Here is a 15,866-nt window from a genome sequence, read left to right as displayed (position 1 = left end):
AATAGTCTGCTAATCCAACTCATTTTTGGCTTGGAAAACCAAGTGTTAAATATTCAGGAACTTTGAAGGCTTATTATCATACCCAATGTAGCCCAGAATGGAGGACTACACTACGGAGACTGTCGCTTCTTACAAACCAGCCACCCCACTCCTGGTCCTTTTGCTTGTTTTGGTATTGTAGTTCACCAGCCCAACAGTGCTTATATAACAACACATCTATACAGAACTACAAGTGTGACAGATGTAGACTAAAGATCTTACCAAAGGAGTGTGCGTGTGTGAGTGTGTGTGTGTGTGTGTGTGTGTGTGTGTGTGATTTATAAGTAACTTCTTCTTTTTTTTCCTTTATATATATTTTTTTTTATTACGTATTTTCCTCAATTACATTTCCAATGCTATCCCAAAAGTCCCCCATACCCATATAAGTAACTTCTTAGAAAAGAAAAATCTGAATGATTGGACCACTTAAGATTTAATCTTACCAAATGCATTTTGTCCAGTAATTATTTATGAAACTCCTTGCTCATTCTGTGTCTAGTCTTTATGGGGAAAAAGAAAAGGCTAAGACACAGTCCCTATCTATGAGGGAGCATTCCATGGTATAAGATTTAAAAATTGACCAGCTGGCTCAATTAACTTTAGCTCAACCTTGTCATTTTCACAAACTCAGGTTCTACACTGGCTTTCACACTGATACATTATCACATCTTCATTTGTGTGAGTTCATACCACACAGAGACACCACACACACACACACACACACACACACACACACACACACACACCAGCAATGGTTTATATGGGATTTGACCCTAATCATCTAGCATTCTGGGTTAGAGATCTTCACCCCACTTCATACTTCCACAGTTCCTGTTTATTTGAATAACCCACACCTCAGCTCCTTCATATGCTATGTAGCATCCTTCTATTCCTAATTTTCTAAAAGCATTGTCTGCCCTGTTGACAGAGTTTATAAACAATTTCAACAACCGTTTCAGTAGGCAGAACTCCCTGAGATGCAAGTAAGTCAAACCAGGCCAATGCTGATTAAAGAACTTTACAGGTTCTGCACAGTCATCTGGGGACCTCTGTACAATGTGCCACATTGTCAATTCACCTCTCCATTTTAAACAACCCACCTCATACTCGCTTACTGGAGATCTCTTGAAAACTCCACAAGGAGCATACTTGAAATATCAGACATTTTTCTTTAAAACATCTGGGATTCTCTTCAAGTGCTGGTCAGTGAGGTTTATGTGCTGGTGTGTCTATGTGGGCAAAAGATATTTACAGATATTGAATTTGCTTAAAAAAATAAAACGTCTGTGCCTCTTGCTATAATCTTTGCAGGCTCACAGTGAAGACTTTTCTTTGAGCTTTCTCTTAAGCACATTTCTGCAGTCCCACCTACGCTAAGTCTAAGTCTGTAAAAAAGCAAACAGCTCCTCAGAAATCCAGTTGTTCTGTGTCTTTTGTTGTGTTGCTCTGTTTTATGATATCAACTGAGTTACCAGTAATCTGTTGCTTTGTAGAATTTACTTGGAACACACAACTTGGGAAGACTTTACTATGAGCCCATTAAAGATCGCCATGGCAACATTCTCATAGTTACCATCAGAGAAGTGGAGATGCTTTATTCCTTTTTTAATGGCAAATGGATGCAAATCTCAAAACTGCAAAGCCAGAGGAAGTCTCTGTCAACACCCGAAGAGCCAACAGCCTTAGATATTTTACTAATAACCATCCAGGTATGTAGGGTGTTTTTTTTTTTCGATTTCCTGATATTTTCGATTCTGATATATTTATGGCATCTCCAATACAATATTCCAAGAACCATTCACATCAATGATGACACTGTAGAGCCCTGCACTGAGTTCAGATTCCATACATAGGAACGATGCTGGGACTTGCTTTCATTGATCTCTGCACACATATAGAAGTAGTCAAGCCATCTGAAGAGCGGTCACTCTGAAAATGCACTGATAGTCACATGAGTTCCTTTCACATTGCTATGACCAAATTATCACCCAGAGAAACAACATATCAGGGGAAAGGTGTATTTTGGTTAGCAGTTTCAGATTGTTACAGTCCATCACAACAAATGCACAGCACAGTGGCTCAGCCATGGTGATCAGGAAGTCCTGAGTGGCTGGAACTAGGGTTTGGATGAGGCTAATAACCTCCATACCCTCCCCTGATGGTGAGCTGCTCCCACCAGCCAGGTCCTGTTTCTCAAACGTCCCATAGCCCTCCAAGATTCTCCCAGTCAGAGGAATAAGCAAGCAAAACATGAAACTCGTGAGGTACAATTAAGATACAAACCTCAACACTGGCCAAACAGTGAGAAGAACTCGGGCGAGCAAGCAGGCAGTCTGCGGAGAATGTTGCAAACATTAACTTGGTGCCTGAGTGGAGCCTAACAGTACAGGAATTACACACATGCATATTCGCTCTTGCCTGTTCTTCATACTACCCTCTTAGAATAGCAAGGCACAATTAACTCCAATTTAGGAAAGTGACACTTGCGGCTCAAAGAGGTTAAGGAACTCAGGGTGGCACACAGAGGTCAACTGAGTGAGGCTACTGAAGCTTTGGCCCCAATAGTCTTCCACTTGCACAAGCCCTTTTCCAAGGCCACCAGCACTGCAGCAGTTAGCATTGAAAAGTTTATATTGTTTTTCTGAAGCATTTCTTTATTAAGGGCAAGGAGTATGTCACAGTGCACACTCACAGGTCAAAGGATAACTTGCAAGGATCAGCTCTCCTTCTATCTTTGGGTCCTGGGGATCCAGCTCAGGTCATCAGGCTTGGAGGTGATCATCTTTACCTGCTCAGCCATCTCACCAGCCTTGTATTCTTTGTCTGAAAGACAGGATCAGAAACTGTGTTAGCCTCAGATGCTGCAAGCCATAGAATGTGGCCCTTGACACGATATTATCCAAGTACCAAAACTGAGATTCCGACTGGGACAAAATGGCAGAGGAAGCCTTCTTTCAGCTGTCAATCACATTCTGTGGGAGGAGTGAGAGATTTTAGTGAGGGGTGGAAGAGAAGAAGAGCTCCCAATATCCATTAAAGTCCAAACTGGAACAACTCATGAGCAGATCTGGGCTAGACCACAGCACTAGCCATGGGCCTGGCTCTCCTAGTGCCTCACATTCATATGTGACAGGGACTTCACATTGCTTCGCTTTCATTCTTTTATTATTTTAAAAATCCACTAGTTGGATGTAGTTCACTATTTAGGTAGAGAACATCTGCCCAGAGTCAACCATGGGCGTGTATCATGAATGAGTCTGTTCTGAGTAACAGGGAAGGAAGAGCCCTGTTCCACAAAGACAAATCCCAACCTCAGCCACACTGGCTACCCATGTTCACCTTAAATAGCTTACTCACTTTCGCTCCCAAGATGTGTCTAACCCAAGAATGAGCCGGTCACCAGGACAAAGTCCAACATGACACAGGTAATCTGAGTGGTCTTATGAAATCTGGGTTCATTGTGTGTGTGTGTGTGTGTGTGTGTGTGTGTGTGTGTNTGTGTGTGTGTGTGGAGAGAGAGAGAGAGAGAGAGAGAGAGAGTGAAGGGGCTGGGGGCAGGGAACACAGACACACTCCTGGTTCCTCTCTTCACCTTTTATAAGCAAGTGCTAAAAGAAACGTTTAAGAAATCATAATAAATTTAGTTTTTACAGGGTGACTAATACACTAATCCCCTATAGGGATAAACTGGGGTCTGGGCTACCTTTACTCCTAGAAACACAGGCCCCAGCATGATATAATACCTGGTTTCTCCTAGACTTATTACATTAAAAATGTGTTACAGGTGCAGAAAAATTCCAATCTGGTGAAAGGTTGTTAGAGAAAGAGACCAAACCTAGAGGCAGGATCAGGTTTCCACACAGATCCAAGTGGAAAATTCACCCCCTGCTGACTGGCACATTCCTGCTTGATGTCATTCCTACCCACCCGTCCCTTCTCCTCCCCTCACCTTTTCTCTCCCACTTCCCAGGCAGGTCTTATGCTGGACGGGAAGTGGCGAGTAAGACTCTTAGGGTTGGCGGCCAAACACTGAAGACTGGAGACATAATTCTATCAGAAGTTGGCTTCACCAACTCAACATGAAGGCTGAGCTAGACCTTGGTGGCCCAAAGATGGCTGCGTACCTATCCCAGTGACAAGCCAAACTCTCTCTTCTCTCAAAGAATTGAAGGGTATAAGGCATGCCAGCAGAGGTCTTAGCGTCTTCCTGGCACCTAACAGCATGCTCTGGGGTATCCCTTTGAAACTTGGCTGGGTAATATTTCTATTCCATCCCTTCAGCTCTGTGGCCAGAGGGAGTTACTCTTCAGCTCTTTGCCTCCTCTTCCGTAAAGAATCCTACCTCACAGGGTTCTGAAGAAGGTGCCATGAGATGGCGTATAAGCTTCAGGAGAGTAACCAACACAGTAAACGTTCACAGTCTTTATTTTATTACTTTTCCTCTTAAGAAAACTCAAACAATACTAGGCTCCCCTCTGATCACTTCCAATCTAACTCCTCCACCTTCCTGGGGAGAGCTCTGCTGCTGGCTGGCATCCCTTGAGGCATTTTGTCACCTCATGTACATTTTCGTAACAAGTAAGAAACGCTTGGAAAGCAAAGATGTTGTTATGGACAAATTAGAGCCCCTCTGAGCAAACTGATTGGCAGTGAGGCTATTTCCCAACAAGAAGGCCACTCTGGGATGGGGCTTACTTTATGACCTTCAGGGGTCACTTCAGAGGTTGGATACCTTGAGTGTGCAGTTGTCTAAGGACATTCATTTCATCCATGTGTCCTGTATATTCAACGTCGCCATATCTATGTGATCATTGGATTCTCAGGAAGAGCCAGGAAGGCTAACTGATTCTGTTTCCAGGCCACATATGAAGATACACATTTTTAGGAAATGATGCACCAATGTCACATTACCCAAAAATAGAGAAAGAGAACCGAGGAGTCACACCCATGCCTAGCCTGGAGCCTTCCCCATTCCACTGCAGGACTAGAGGCAGCTCTTTGTCTCCTTTCTTCACAGGCTGTCCTAAGGAAACTTGCCTGCCTCCACTATCTGATTCCTCTCTTTAGGCATGACTTGTTACCACTAGATGTCCAATACATACTACCTCTTCTACCTTTTCTGCTGTCTGGCCCGTACATTCCTCCTACACCCTTCCTATATACGCATCTAACATGCTTATCAAAAAGGAATCACAAATATCAGTGGGAAAGAACCAGCAGGGATAGAAGTAAGAAACAAGTGGGTTTGCCCATGTGGCTATGAACACTATTTATACTCACCAGAGAATATAAACACCCTCTAGTCTCTAATAGCTTACTAAATGGCTGGGCGAAACCAAGCATAGCCATGTCCTGGAGAGTTATTCAGCCATGTAAGTGAGTCAGGTATGATCCAGGTTACAGCCTAGATGAGCCTTGCACTCTATGTCATATCAAGCAAAAGAAGCCAGATAGGAAACATTATGTGACTCCAATCGTATGCTGTAGCTATAATAAGCAAGATCAATGAGACAGAATTCCTGGGGGCCGGGGAAGACAGATGGAAGAGGGTGATGAACTCGGGGCTTCTTTCTAAAGCAGTTAAGCAGGTCTGGATGTTGGTACCGGCAGTTGTACAACCTTGCCAGTATGCCAAACCGATGAGTATAATGCTTTATGAAGATGAAACTTAGTGAGTTACACCTCACTCTAGAAGAAGAAATGATGCGGGCTGCAGAGATGGCTTAGTGGTTAAGACTGCTCTTCCAGAGATCCTGAGTTCAGTTCCCAGAAACCACATGGTGGCTCACAACCATCTGTAATGGAATCCAATGCCCTCTTCTGGTGTGTCTGAAGACAGCTACAGCATACTCATATACATCAAACAAGCAAACAAACAAACAAATAAATAAATAAACAGACACCCACCTCCAGAGGGGGGAAAATACTTTTTAAAAAGAAGAAACGACAGACATAATAGAGACTACACTAATCTATAGTCATCCTTCCATGGAAAGGGGACAGCCCCCATCAGCCCCAGTCCACTGTGGTACAGGAACATGGTTCCATTGTCAAAACATTTTCCATTCTTTAAAAGGAAGTTGGAAATGCAGAATGTAGAGTAAGATCTCTCTATTTTTAAAAGCCATAAACAACTCAGAAAATGTAAATACTTTCTGGTCTAATTAGTCCTAGACCCACAGTGACCATTGACCACTCCTTTGCGACCCCTGCCCTCCTACACAATTGGCTTCCGTGCCTGACCAGCAAAATAAAAGTCCAGGGCTTACTGGAAAAGCAGTTGCCTATTGTTCCTCTAGCAAGCTCTTAAAAGAACAGAGGGTTGGTTGGGTAGACGACTCTCAGACCCCATACCAGCAAGACCCAGACCTCACCTAGGCCTGCCTTTCACAAACTTGTTTTTGCAACATCAACAAGGTACCAGGCCCTCTTTTCGGTGCTATAGGAAAAAAATCAAGTGAGCAAGTCAAGGTCCTTGCTCTCAAGGAGTTCAGTCAAGGGAGGGAGACAGACTTGTAAACAAATCAAGGTAATACAAGGCAGAATTAAACCAGAGCCTGATAGCGGTACAAACAGTGTACTATGGGAGCTCACACAAAGCAGCTATTAATTCTGCCTAGAAATATCAGGCGTTGCAGAAGAGGTGGCGTTGGGCTGAGCCATGAGGGAAAGCTAAGTTTATCAGATGGAGGGGAATAAAAAAAAAAAAATCCAGAGAGGGAAAGAGGGGACATTAAATAAGAGAATACAGGCAGAGAAAAGGAGGCAGGAGCTGTGAGAGCAGCTTCAGCCTCCCTGGAGTTCACACAAGCCTAACACGATCTTCATATGGACTTTATTAAGCTGATTTGAAAACCCGGCTCATAGCTTTCTTGCTCACACTGGAATGGAAGCGCCACAAGGGAAAAGATAAAGTCTCATTCATCTCTATGTCGTCGGCGACCATGCACAAGCCCCGACATGTCGAGTAGGTGCTTTGTAATAGAGCTAGGCGTGGTAGTGCAGGCTAGTGTGGCTGAGGCAGGAGGATGCCAAGTTCAAGACGTGTCTGGGTTACAGGGCATTCAAAGGCAGCCTAAGCATGTTTTCCTGAGACCCTATTAGAAACACAGGTGAAAGAGAAGGAAGGCTGAGGACATGGTAGGGGGCTCCCCTCATATGCCCCAGCCTGGGATTCCCTTCCTACAAACACAGGAGACAGCAATAGGGACAGTGCTGGGGAGGAAAAAGCAATTCATTATGTCTAGAGATGGGACATAAAAGGATGGTGAAAGAGAGCCTGGAGACGCAGGTTAGAGGTTAAATCAGGCAACGGGCATTCGGTTTGGTCTGAGAGGCCATTCTAGTGCGTTGGATTATGCGAATGAGACAGCTTTCTCTTCCCATTCATTTTTCAGGCTCCAAAAACATTCTGACTAATAAAGGATAAATGACTATGTAAAGACACAAAAATACATAGTAAGTGCTCGGTAGCCTTCTTTTTAAAGCTTGAATGAGAGTGAATTACTCCATCCCAGCGTGGTGACGGTTTTTACATAACCACAGTATGTTCCTAACTCCCATTCGACTTGTGGTCAGTTCTGACCCCCACATGTTTTTCTCTGACACCCTTACCCATCCTATATTTGTACCCTTGGGGTTGAGTTCTTTACAAGCACATTTTCTTATTACATTTCAACCCTAATTATGATAGGCTTATTTTTCCAACGCACTGGGTCATTCATAGCTTTATTGCTATTTTTTTCCCAGAAAATCCAAACCACACCAAATCTTGGACCCACAAATTCGATCCACACATTGTTGATTTGCTTTGTCCAGAATGTCGATAAATGAGCTGAAAACACAGACCCTTGGGACCAGTCTCTACTGGGCTGTCACTCTATCTACCATTCCAGTCTCATCTTCATTAGCCACAAATATTCAACCCCGGTATCGGGCTTGTTAAGGCAATGTGGCCGAGAGGCTTCTCTTTCCCCGGTTATCTAGTTAAATGGATTATAGTGGAGGCTTTGCCCTGTTCTGTGGATCCCTATTTTGTTGCTATTGGAAATGAAAATGTCTCTATGTCTTTCTCTTCACAAAACCATGCTGACTTCTCCATTGCCTAGCTAGCTGCAAATTGATTGTGTGACAACAGTTCTCTCTCATCCCCCGCCCCCAAGGATCAATTATTTGAAGGTCTTTAATTACCAGAGACATTCTGTGTTTTCCCTGCTTCTGTGGCAATGACAGGCATATTTGTCCTTTCCTAGTCTTTAGGGACTTTCTCCAGTCTCCATGAGGTCTCAAAGATAATGTGTGGACTGTGGGTCTACAACCAGGTCTGCTTGTATGCCTAGGGTATAGATCACCAAACTCTGCCTATCCAAATGCTTCTGTTTTTTCCCTCTCATGTTAATCACCCTTTGATGTTGTTAATTTCCCAAAGCATGAGCCTTGATCCACCGGGCCTCTTCTAGTCAGCTGCATCCTCATGATCTGTTTGGAGGAGACATGGGAGAAATACTAAGTTCAGTCTCAGCCATCCCTATATCAATAATCATCTTTCTTGATCATAAGATTTTTTTTGTACTTTATGTTTTGCTAAATGCCTCTTGAAAGCCGTTTTAGACTGGGTTTTTATGAACGTCCTGATGTGCCTGTCTCTCAAGTCTTAGCTTGTTGGTTCTGTTATTCTGTCTTAGAGATCTGGCCTCCACTTTGTATACTAATTTACACATGTTTATATTTAAAAAGAAAGTTTTAAAAGGGGGAAAACACAGTCTTATCATTAACTTCATTGTCTGGTTCAAGAGGACTGCAGAGGGCTGAGGGGAGTTCCATGCCAATGTGTGAGGATCTAGGTCTAACTCCTGGGGGTGCAAAGGGAAAAAACAGAAGAGGAAAGGACATCTCAGCAGAGTTCATAACTTGCCTCTACTGCCCTACCACATCACCCAAGTCTGCCTAGTGTGAAGCCCTGTGCACTCACCTGCCTTTCTCAGCCTCCAAGGAGGGTGTGCCTGAAGCCTCAGTGTCTGTCACAGCACATTTACCTAAGGCCCTGCTTCCCTTAGGGCAGAGCTCCCCGCAGGTACTCAGAAGTGTGATGGCAGGACAGAGGGTGTGTGTGACAGGGAGCACACTGGAACAGTGAGTTCTCCGGAAGGAGTCACATTCCTTCCTCCTCCCTAAAGACTTCTGTTCACGTTCCGGTGTTGTTGGCTTTGGTTTTAATTCCTGTCTTCCTTACAGTTAGTGGTCCCTTTATTCTAATCTTCTAAGAATATATCTCATCTTTCCTAACACTGCTTTCAATCGAATAACTGAGTCAGAAGTGATGCTTTCATACATATACGCAATGCAAAATAATTAATCGGGCTAATTAAAATATCCGTCACGTCATCTTGTTTACTTGTTCTCTTTCGTAGGGATTCATTTTAAATTTGCTCTTAGCTATTTTTGTCCTTTCTGAAAGTCAGGTTCCGTGCAGCCTACAGAGACCTTTTCTATCATGAGTTACCTGACTCTTCAGCGCCTCACCTTTTCCCCCTAACTCTACCATCTGAAGGCTTATATAGTTAGTAGATGTATCTACTAATACAGGGAGTGGGGCGGGGGCTGTGGGGAATGCCAACTGTCAGTTAGCTGAGTTTCTGCAGCTGTACAAAGAGGTGAATATAATAACCCACAGGATTCACTGAGAACTGATCACAGGGAACAAAATCCCAGTCAGCCATATTATCCTTGTGCTTAACTTGGCATACCCTGACGTACCAACACCACCTTCTCAATATTGCAGTCTTAGCAGCAAGACATTTTTTGAAGCTTATTATAAGGAGACTCAATGAACGCCTATGCATAGTCATTGGCCACAGAGAACCTAGTCATGGCAGGACAGTCGATGATGGAAGAACAGGACGTGAACAGGATCCTCAGAAGGACATTATTTGCATATCAATATCTTCAAGGTCTCAGGAAAGGGATTCAAAAACTTCTAATGCTTTTGTTAGACTGGTTTTCTTCATGATGACCCTGGGAAAGTCAAATATGAAAATCATCATCAGCTCCCATACACTGGGGTCTAAACTGTTAATCCAAAGGACAGCGGTGCCCACTCGTTCTTTCTTTACTCTAGGAATCAGTGTGTAACTACAAATGGTTTAAAGAAATTAAATGAACCACTTGGTGCTAATCTTTTACTTTTTGGAAATAAAGAATCAAACTTTATTTTTTTACTACTTACCACTTAAATTCTATTCTAGCCGGGCGTGGTGGCGCACGCCTTTAATCCCAGCACTCGGGAGGCAGAGGCAGGCGGATTTCTGAGTTCGAGGCCAGCCTGGTCTACAAAGTGAGTGCCAGGACAGCCAGGGCTACACAGAAAAACCCTGTCTCGAAAAACCAAAAAAAAAAAAAAATTCTATTCTAAATCATTTTCTTTATAAAGTAGACTTTTCTACCCTTAATTATTCTAAAATCAAGAATAATGTGTTTTTGTCAGCGTTTACACAGATAAATGTTTCTTTTTCCACAGCCCTCCAGGGACAGATACTGTGAATTCTATCTTTCTTTATTATCTGCCTCCTCCAGGAGCTGCCTATTCCCTATCAGAAACCCACAAATGTACCCTTGGCACAGAAATCTGAGAAAAATAAACATTGAATACCTATATTAAAGACTGATTACCTGACTTAGAGAAGGATTTTTTTTCAACGCCTAAGACTAGCTGTAACCCCAATACCTACCAGCTCCCCATGGTGGTACCTTGGGTTTCTTACCTCATGGCCACCGTTCCTTTCGCTCATAACGGCCCACCTTGAAGAGTGGGTTTTGAGAGAGCCGTGCTCGCTGGCTGGTTGCTTTCATTTTCGTCTCTCATTGCCCTACAGGATATTCTGTCCTATCACAAGAGGAGCCATCAGCGGCTCTCGCCTGGACTGTATCTAGGCTACCTAAAGCTGTGTAGCTCTGTGGATCAGATCAAAGTGCTCGTGACCCAAAAGCTGCCCAACATTCTCTGCCACGTGAAGATCCGTGAAAACCACAACATTTCCAAGTAAGTGGTCCCGAGGCGAGAGTTTCCTTGGCCTCCTGTGCCCGAAGGAAAGTCAAGTGTTATCATCTACCAGTGTAGCGTCCCCGGAGAGATGTTCAGAAGCGTGGTGGAATCCTAACACCTAGGATAAGGTCAACTGGAAGGAGCAAAGCTACTAAAGAGAGGAGCCACGCCTTCCCTGTCCTTTCTGCCTCACTCAGGGTGCAACCAGCGATGTTCCACTGGCTTACGCACAGAGACTTTATCTTTGTACACTGCTCTTCCTATTATCTTTCCTCACCATTAGAAATCGTTACTCTCTCGGTGCTCTTTGTTTCTAAGATCACCGATGCGAATGGTATCTGGTGGAGCCCCGCCCACTTTCAGTCTACCCACTCCTAGCAAAAGCTCCCTCTGCCTTGAGGACTTTATATCTTTCCGACCTGTCTGACAATTCTCTAGGGAAGAAAAGTGATGGGACGGGGCCCAAACTTTCAGAAATTTCTACTATGTTTTGGCGTCAGTTACTTCATTAGTCTTGGTATAGTTGCCCCGTCTTGGTAATGTGTCTCAACTTTATAACTAACCCTAATAGCAGGCCTCTCGTTCATCTATTGTAATAAACTGAATGGTGTGCAACATGAAAACAAAGACAAAGAAGAAATACACAATAAGAAGAAAAGTCTCCGAACTTCCTTAGGTGTCAAGGAATGCAAACCAGATTCTCAAAGTCTTTTGAAGTATAGATTTGCTTAAGGAAAACAAATGTGGGCCCTTTGAAATTTGGTATCTACAGTGGTGAGACTTTAGTGACTACGCTGTCTCACAGGGTTGCAGGAGTACTACTGATGACAGTGGAGAAGACAGAGGACGGGGGTGGAAGAGATGTGGTAGTCTCTGAGTACTCTCTGATCCCTCATACTCCCTCCTTCCCCTTAGCAATTGCACCTGGACTTTAAGTCTGCCCCCTGGTGGTCATGTCAATAATCGACATTTGGTATCCTCAGAGTCTTTTTTTCCAGAAGACTATAAGGCTCATGGGTGACTAGACTGCACAATGGTCATTTTCATCTGTTTCTGGATTTGTATCATAAAGTCTTGGTCACCATCTTTTAGTAATTATATCAACAGACGTTTCCCTTTCCAAGGGCCCAAGATTCACTAGTACAAAAGACCGTTGCCAGCCCTCATCCCGCAAGTTCCAGCCATCTCTCCATCCTCAGAGCCCACACTGAGTAGTTCATGGCAGTATGAATCTTATGGAGAATTTTCTAATTTGGTTCCATACCCCATTATAGCAAGGCCGTGCTTTAGGGTCTGTGTATACTGTGCTAGTCATAAGCCTCCCATCTAATCATGTATCAAAACGGAACTCAGTCCCAAAGCTCTCAAGGATTTCCATTATTTGTGAAGCTAAAAGTATGCCCATATTGCAATAGGACTTAAGTATGATTCTCTCTCTCTCTCTCTCTCTCTCTCTCTCTCTCTCTCTCTCTCTCTCTTTCTTATTGGAACAAATGATAGATTTTTCCATAGTCTTGTCCAGTATGAGGCTTGAAATGAAACAGATCTCTTAAAAACAGAAACATTTCTAAGAGGGCAGCGAGAGAGCACTTAGAGTTGGTTGATTGACTTGTTTGTTTGTCTTGCTTTAAAAAAAAAAAAAACCCAACTGCCTCCAACACAGCCAGTTTGGTTTTCTGACCCAGAGACTGGGCCTGGGCTGTGATGAATCTTTGGTGAGAGTCTTCCACCATGAAGAGGAGGGCTTTCCTCCCTAGCCTGTTCTTGAGAGCCAGTTACAGTTCCCTGCAGAGCCACAAGGAGATACTGGGCTAACTGAATGTATTTAGAGACTTGTGCAAATTACCTGTGGAAGCAATGTTGCCCGAGAGGCATTTACCTGGATCTTTTCAAGCCCCTTTTGAAGAGTGGCTTTTGGGGACCAGCCAGATGTCCCTTCCTCCCACCACCGTTCTTTCCCCTTCCCTTCTGCTTGACATTTGGGAAAGTTCATTAGGAAGAACTATAGAGCATGCAGAATGGAGACACAGATGACTGGTTTGGGAGGAGGAAGGAGGCAGCGATGTGTGTCCCCTGGTTCCTTTTATTGGAATTGTCTGGTGTTCCTGTTTGTGATTCTCTTCAAGCTTTTGGAAAGGGAACGAAAACCAAAATAGTCCCCATGATTACAACAGGCCAGGGCTGAAATGTGCCGTGTGGTTTGTTGCCTGAGTTGGATCAGAGTCCTGTGGTTAGCCAACTGTGGAATTAACCAGTAGATGCCCCTGTGGTAAAAACGTAGGCTCTTAGAACTTACAGAGGATCCACAGAGACAGGAAAATAAGGAGTCAGGAAGCGACTACAAACATACTGAAAGCTTCAGTCTCAAAAGTTGATTCATCAAAGCCTGACCTATTGTTCAGAGGGACAGGTGCTTGGATAGGTGAACCCAGCTGAAATCAGCAGACGTCCATTTGAACTCCATTTAGGTAGCAAAAGGTTCAGGTTCCATAAATAGTATTTTTAACCACCCAGAACTGGCCGATTCAGGTTCTGGACATACACAGCAAGAAAGTTCTGAGCTGTCTTCTGAACTTTTCTTATATTTCTAATTTTAACTTGACTCAACATACAGAGAGGAGTGGGAGTGGATCCAAAAGCTTTCTGGCTCTGAGTCTATGGAAAGTGTGGATCATAATGCTGACTGCCCCATGCAATTGTTCTTCTACGAGCTCCAGATGGCAGTGGCGGCTCTCCTGAAGCAGATCAATATACCTCGACACCAGGTACTGGGCTTTACCATTTTATCTCCTTTTTATGGTTCATGGAAACTGAGTTGTATCATAAAACTTACTCAAGAGGCATATATATGTACGTATGTTTATTGTCATTTATTTAAATACCACTCTGCCTGTACACGCATGTTTTGAATTTAATGCCTCCAGCTAGAGCTGGGCTATGCTCTGGCTCCCTTTCTCTTGTTCCTTCATATCAACCTCTTATGAATTTTCCAGGCCCCACTCACAGGGCTCTCTGGCTAAGCAAGAAAGACCCTCTTGTCTACCCTGAAAGATACTCAAGATTCAGCTTCGGGTCATCGTGAAATGCAAGAATCTATACATATATGCATACATAACCAAACAACTGTATAGTTAATATACAAATATTTTAAGGGCAAAAGAATAATCATGGAATTTAAAACAGTTGCACATTGATTTCATGTTGTCTGTTATTTAAAAAATCATTATCTAAATGAAAATAGGCACATCTCTCCTCTGTAAGTCAGAACTTCAAAGGAGACTGTTGGCAGTTGGCATATGAAGGGTAAAAATGGTTTAGGCTCTGTCTAGCGACATGCTGAAGTCAGGGATGGGCTTGTCTGATCTTTGCCTTGTTTTGTTTCCTTTCACCATCCCTGCCCCTCATGACACATTATGAACACAGAGCAGGAGAAAACCAAGTGTATCCTGCATGAGGAAGCTCATGACAGCACCGGCCTGGTCTCTCTTCAGAAAAGAAAGAGCTATACACTGGCCACACAAAGTCAGAAATTCCAAAAGTGTCCAACTCTTAGGATTTTGCTGATTTTTAAGTCTAAACTTCACAGCCAGTCCAAACCTGCCAACACTGATACGGACTAAGTCGTCAGAGATGTTAAAGACACTTGGGGAGCCACTGGATTATTCCAGGGGTGGCCCTGTTCTCACAATGAGAAAAAGTAAGAACACAGCAGCGCTCCTTGTGACAGTAGGCACTATTAAAGGGTTTCTTGGATTTAGCGGGTTTGAGGCAGCTCGTATTTCATTGGTGACTCGGACTGCATATACATGTTGGGAGAAGGCCGCTTAACTGCATAACAGTGCATACAACATTTTTTTTTATACTTGTAAATTTTTTCTCAGTCCTTGGCTAGAAACTACATTTTTTCCCCCTTAACCAACTTAAATTGAAACTAGTGGATTTTTAATTCAATCCATTTTCTGTTGCTTCGTGTAATTATGTTCATCGTTTTGAAAAGCCCACAAAATGCAATCATTTTCTGCCTTTATAAGAAGCATAAATGTTGTTTTCAGAGTTTATGTGGAACATTACTGCCTTAAATCTTGATTTTATATAGCATTATTAAATGGGCTGAACCCTAATATTTATGTTGTATAAAAATTCCAAGCTTGAAGTTGTGTAATTTTGTTAGATGTTTTATGCCGGTTGGGTGTTGTTTATGTAAGTGCCATGTTGTAACTCTCCTATTTTTCCTCTGCGCGTGTCCCTCTGCAGGCAAGGAACTTCCGCCTCTACACACAGGAGGTGTTGGAAATGGGTCACAATGTGTCCTTTCTTCTCCTGCTCCCTGCCTCAGACGACGTCTGTACAGCCCCAGGACAGAATAATCCTTACACCCCGCACTCAGGATTTCTTAACCTCCCTCTTCAGATGTTTGAACTCGGTATAGTAGCTTGTTTCACCTAGAAATATTAACCCAGCCTCCTTAGAATAAAATCACAAAGTGATATCTGTTCCCCCTTGTCCCAGTGGAGGGTCAGTAAATCACATGATGGCTTTGGCAACAACCCTTCCTAGAACTGTGTACAAGTGTGAGCAAGAGCGAGGCTCCAGGACTAGACTGAGCAGAGACTACTGAAACCTAGCTAAGACCCAGTGGAGAGGAAGGGATTCTAAACTGAAAGTTATCGGGTGTACTCACTGCCTTCTCTCTCGAGTTCTAGAGCATGAGTGCAAGAATGATATGTTCATGAGGATGGTCACCTCCTCCTCCTCCTCTTCCTCCTCCTCCTCCTCCTCCTCCTCC

The 15,866-nt window shown here is 43.5% G+C and overlaps 1 protein-coding gene across 1 annotated transcript in view; it reads left to right on the top strand.

The window, feature by feature from the left end:
• Ankfn1 (ankyrin repeat and fibronectin type III domain containing 1) overlaps window positions 1-15,866 on the top strand; it is a 309,663-nt gene that overhangs the window by 262,105 nt on the left and 31,692 nt on the right. The window contains exons 14-17 of the mRNA XM_021177915.1: window positions 1,533-1,748; window positions 10,911-11,077; window positions 13,695-13,845; window positions 15,335-15,503. Coding sequence (XP_021033574.1) covers window positions 1,533-1,748; window positions 10,911-11,077; window positions 13,695-13,845; window positions 15,335-15,503 — 703 coding nt within the window. The remainder of the gene's footprint in view (window positions 1-1,532; window positions 1,749-10,910; window positions 11,078-13,694; window positions 13,846-15,334; window positions 15,504-15,866) is intronic.

The sequence above is a fragment of the Mus caroli genome, chromosome 11 (genome assembly GCF_900094665.2).
Source record: "Mus caroli chromosome 11, CAROLI_EIJ_v1.1, whole genome shotgun sequence".
Classification (NCBI taxonomy): domain Eukaryota; kingdom Metazoa; phylum Chordata; class Mammalia; order Rodentia; family Muridae; genus Mus; species Mus caroli.
The sequence above is the reverse complement of the archived record's forward strand: the minus strand, read 5'-3'. Positions and strand labels throughout refer to the sequence as shown.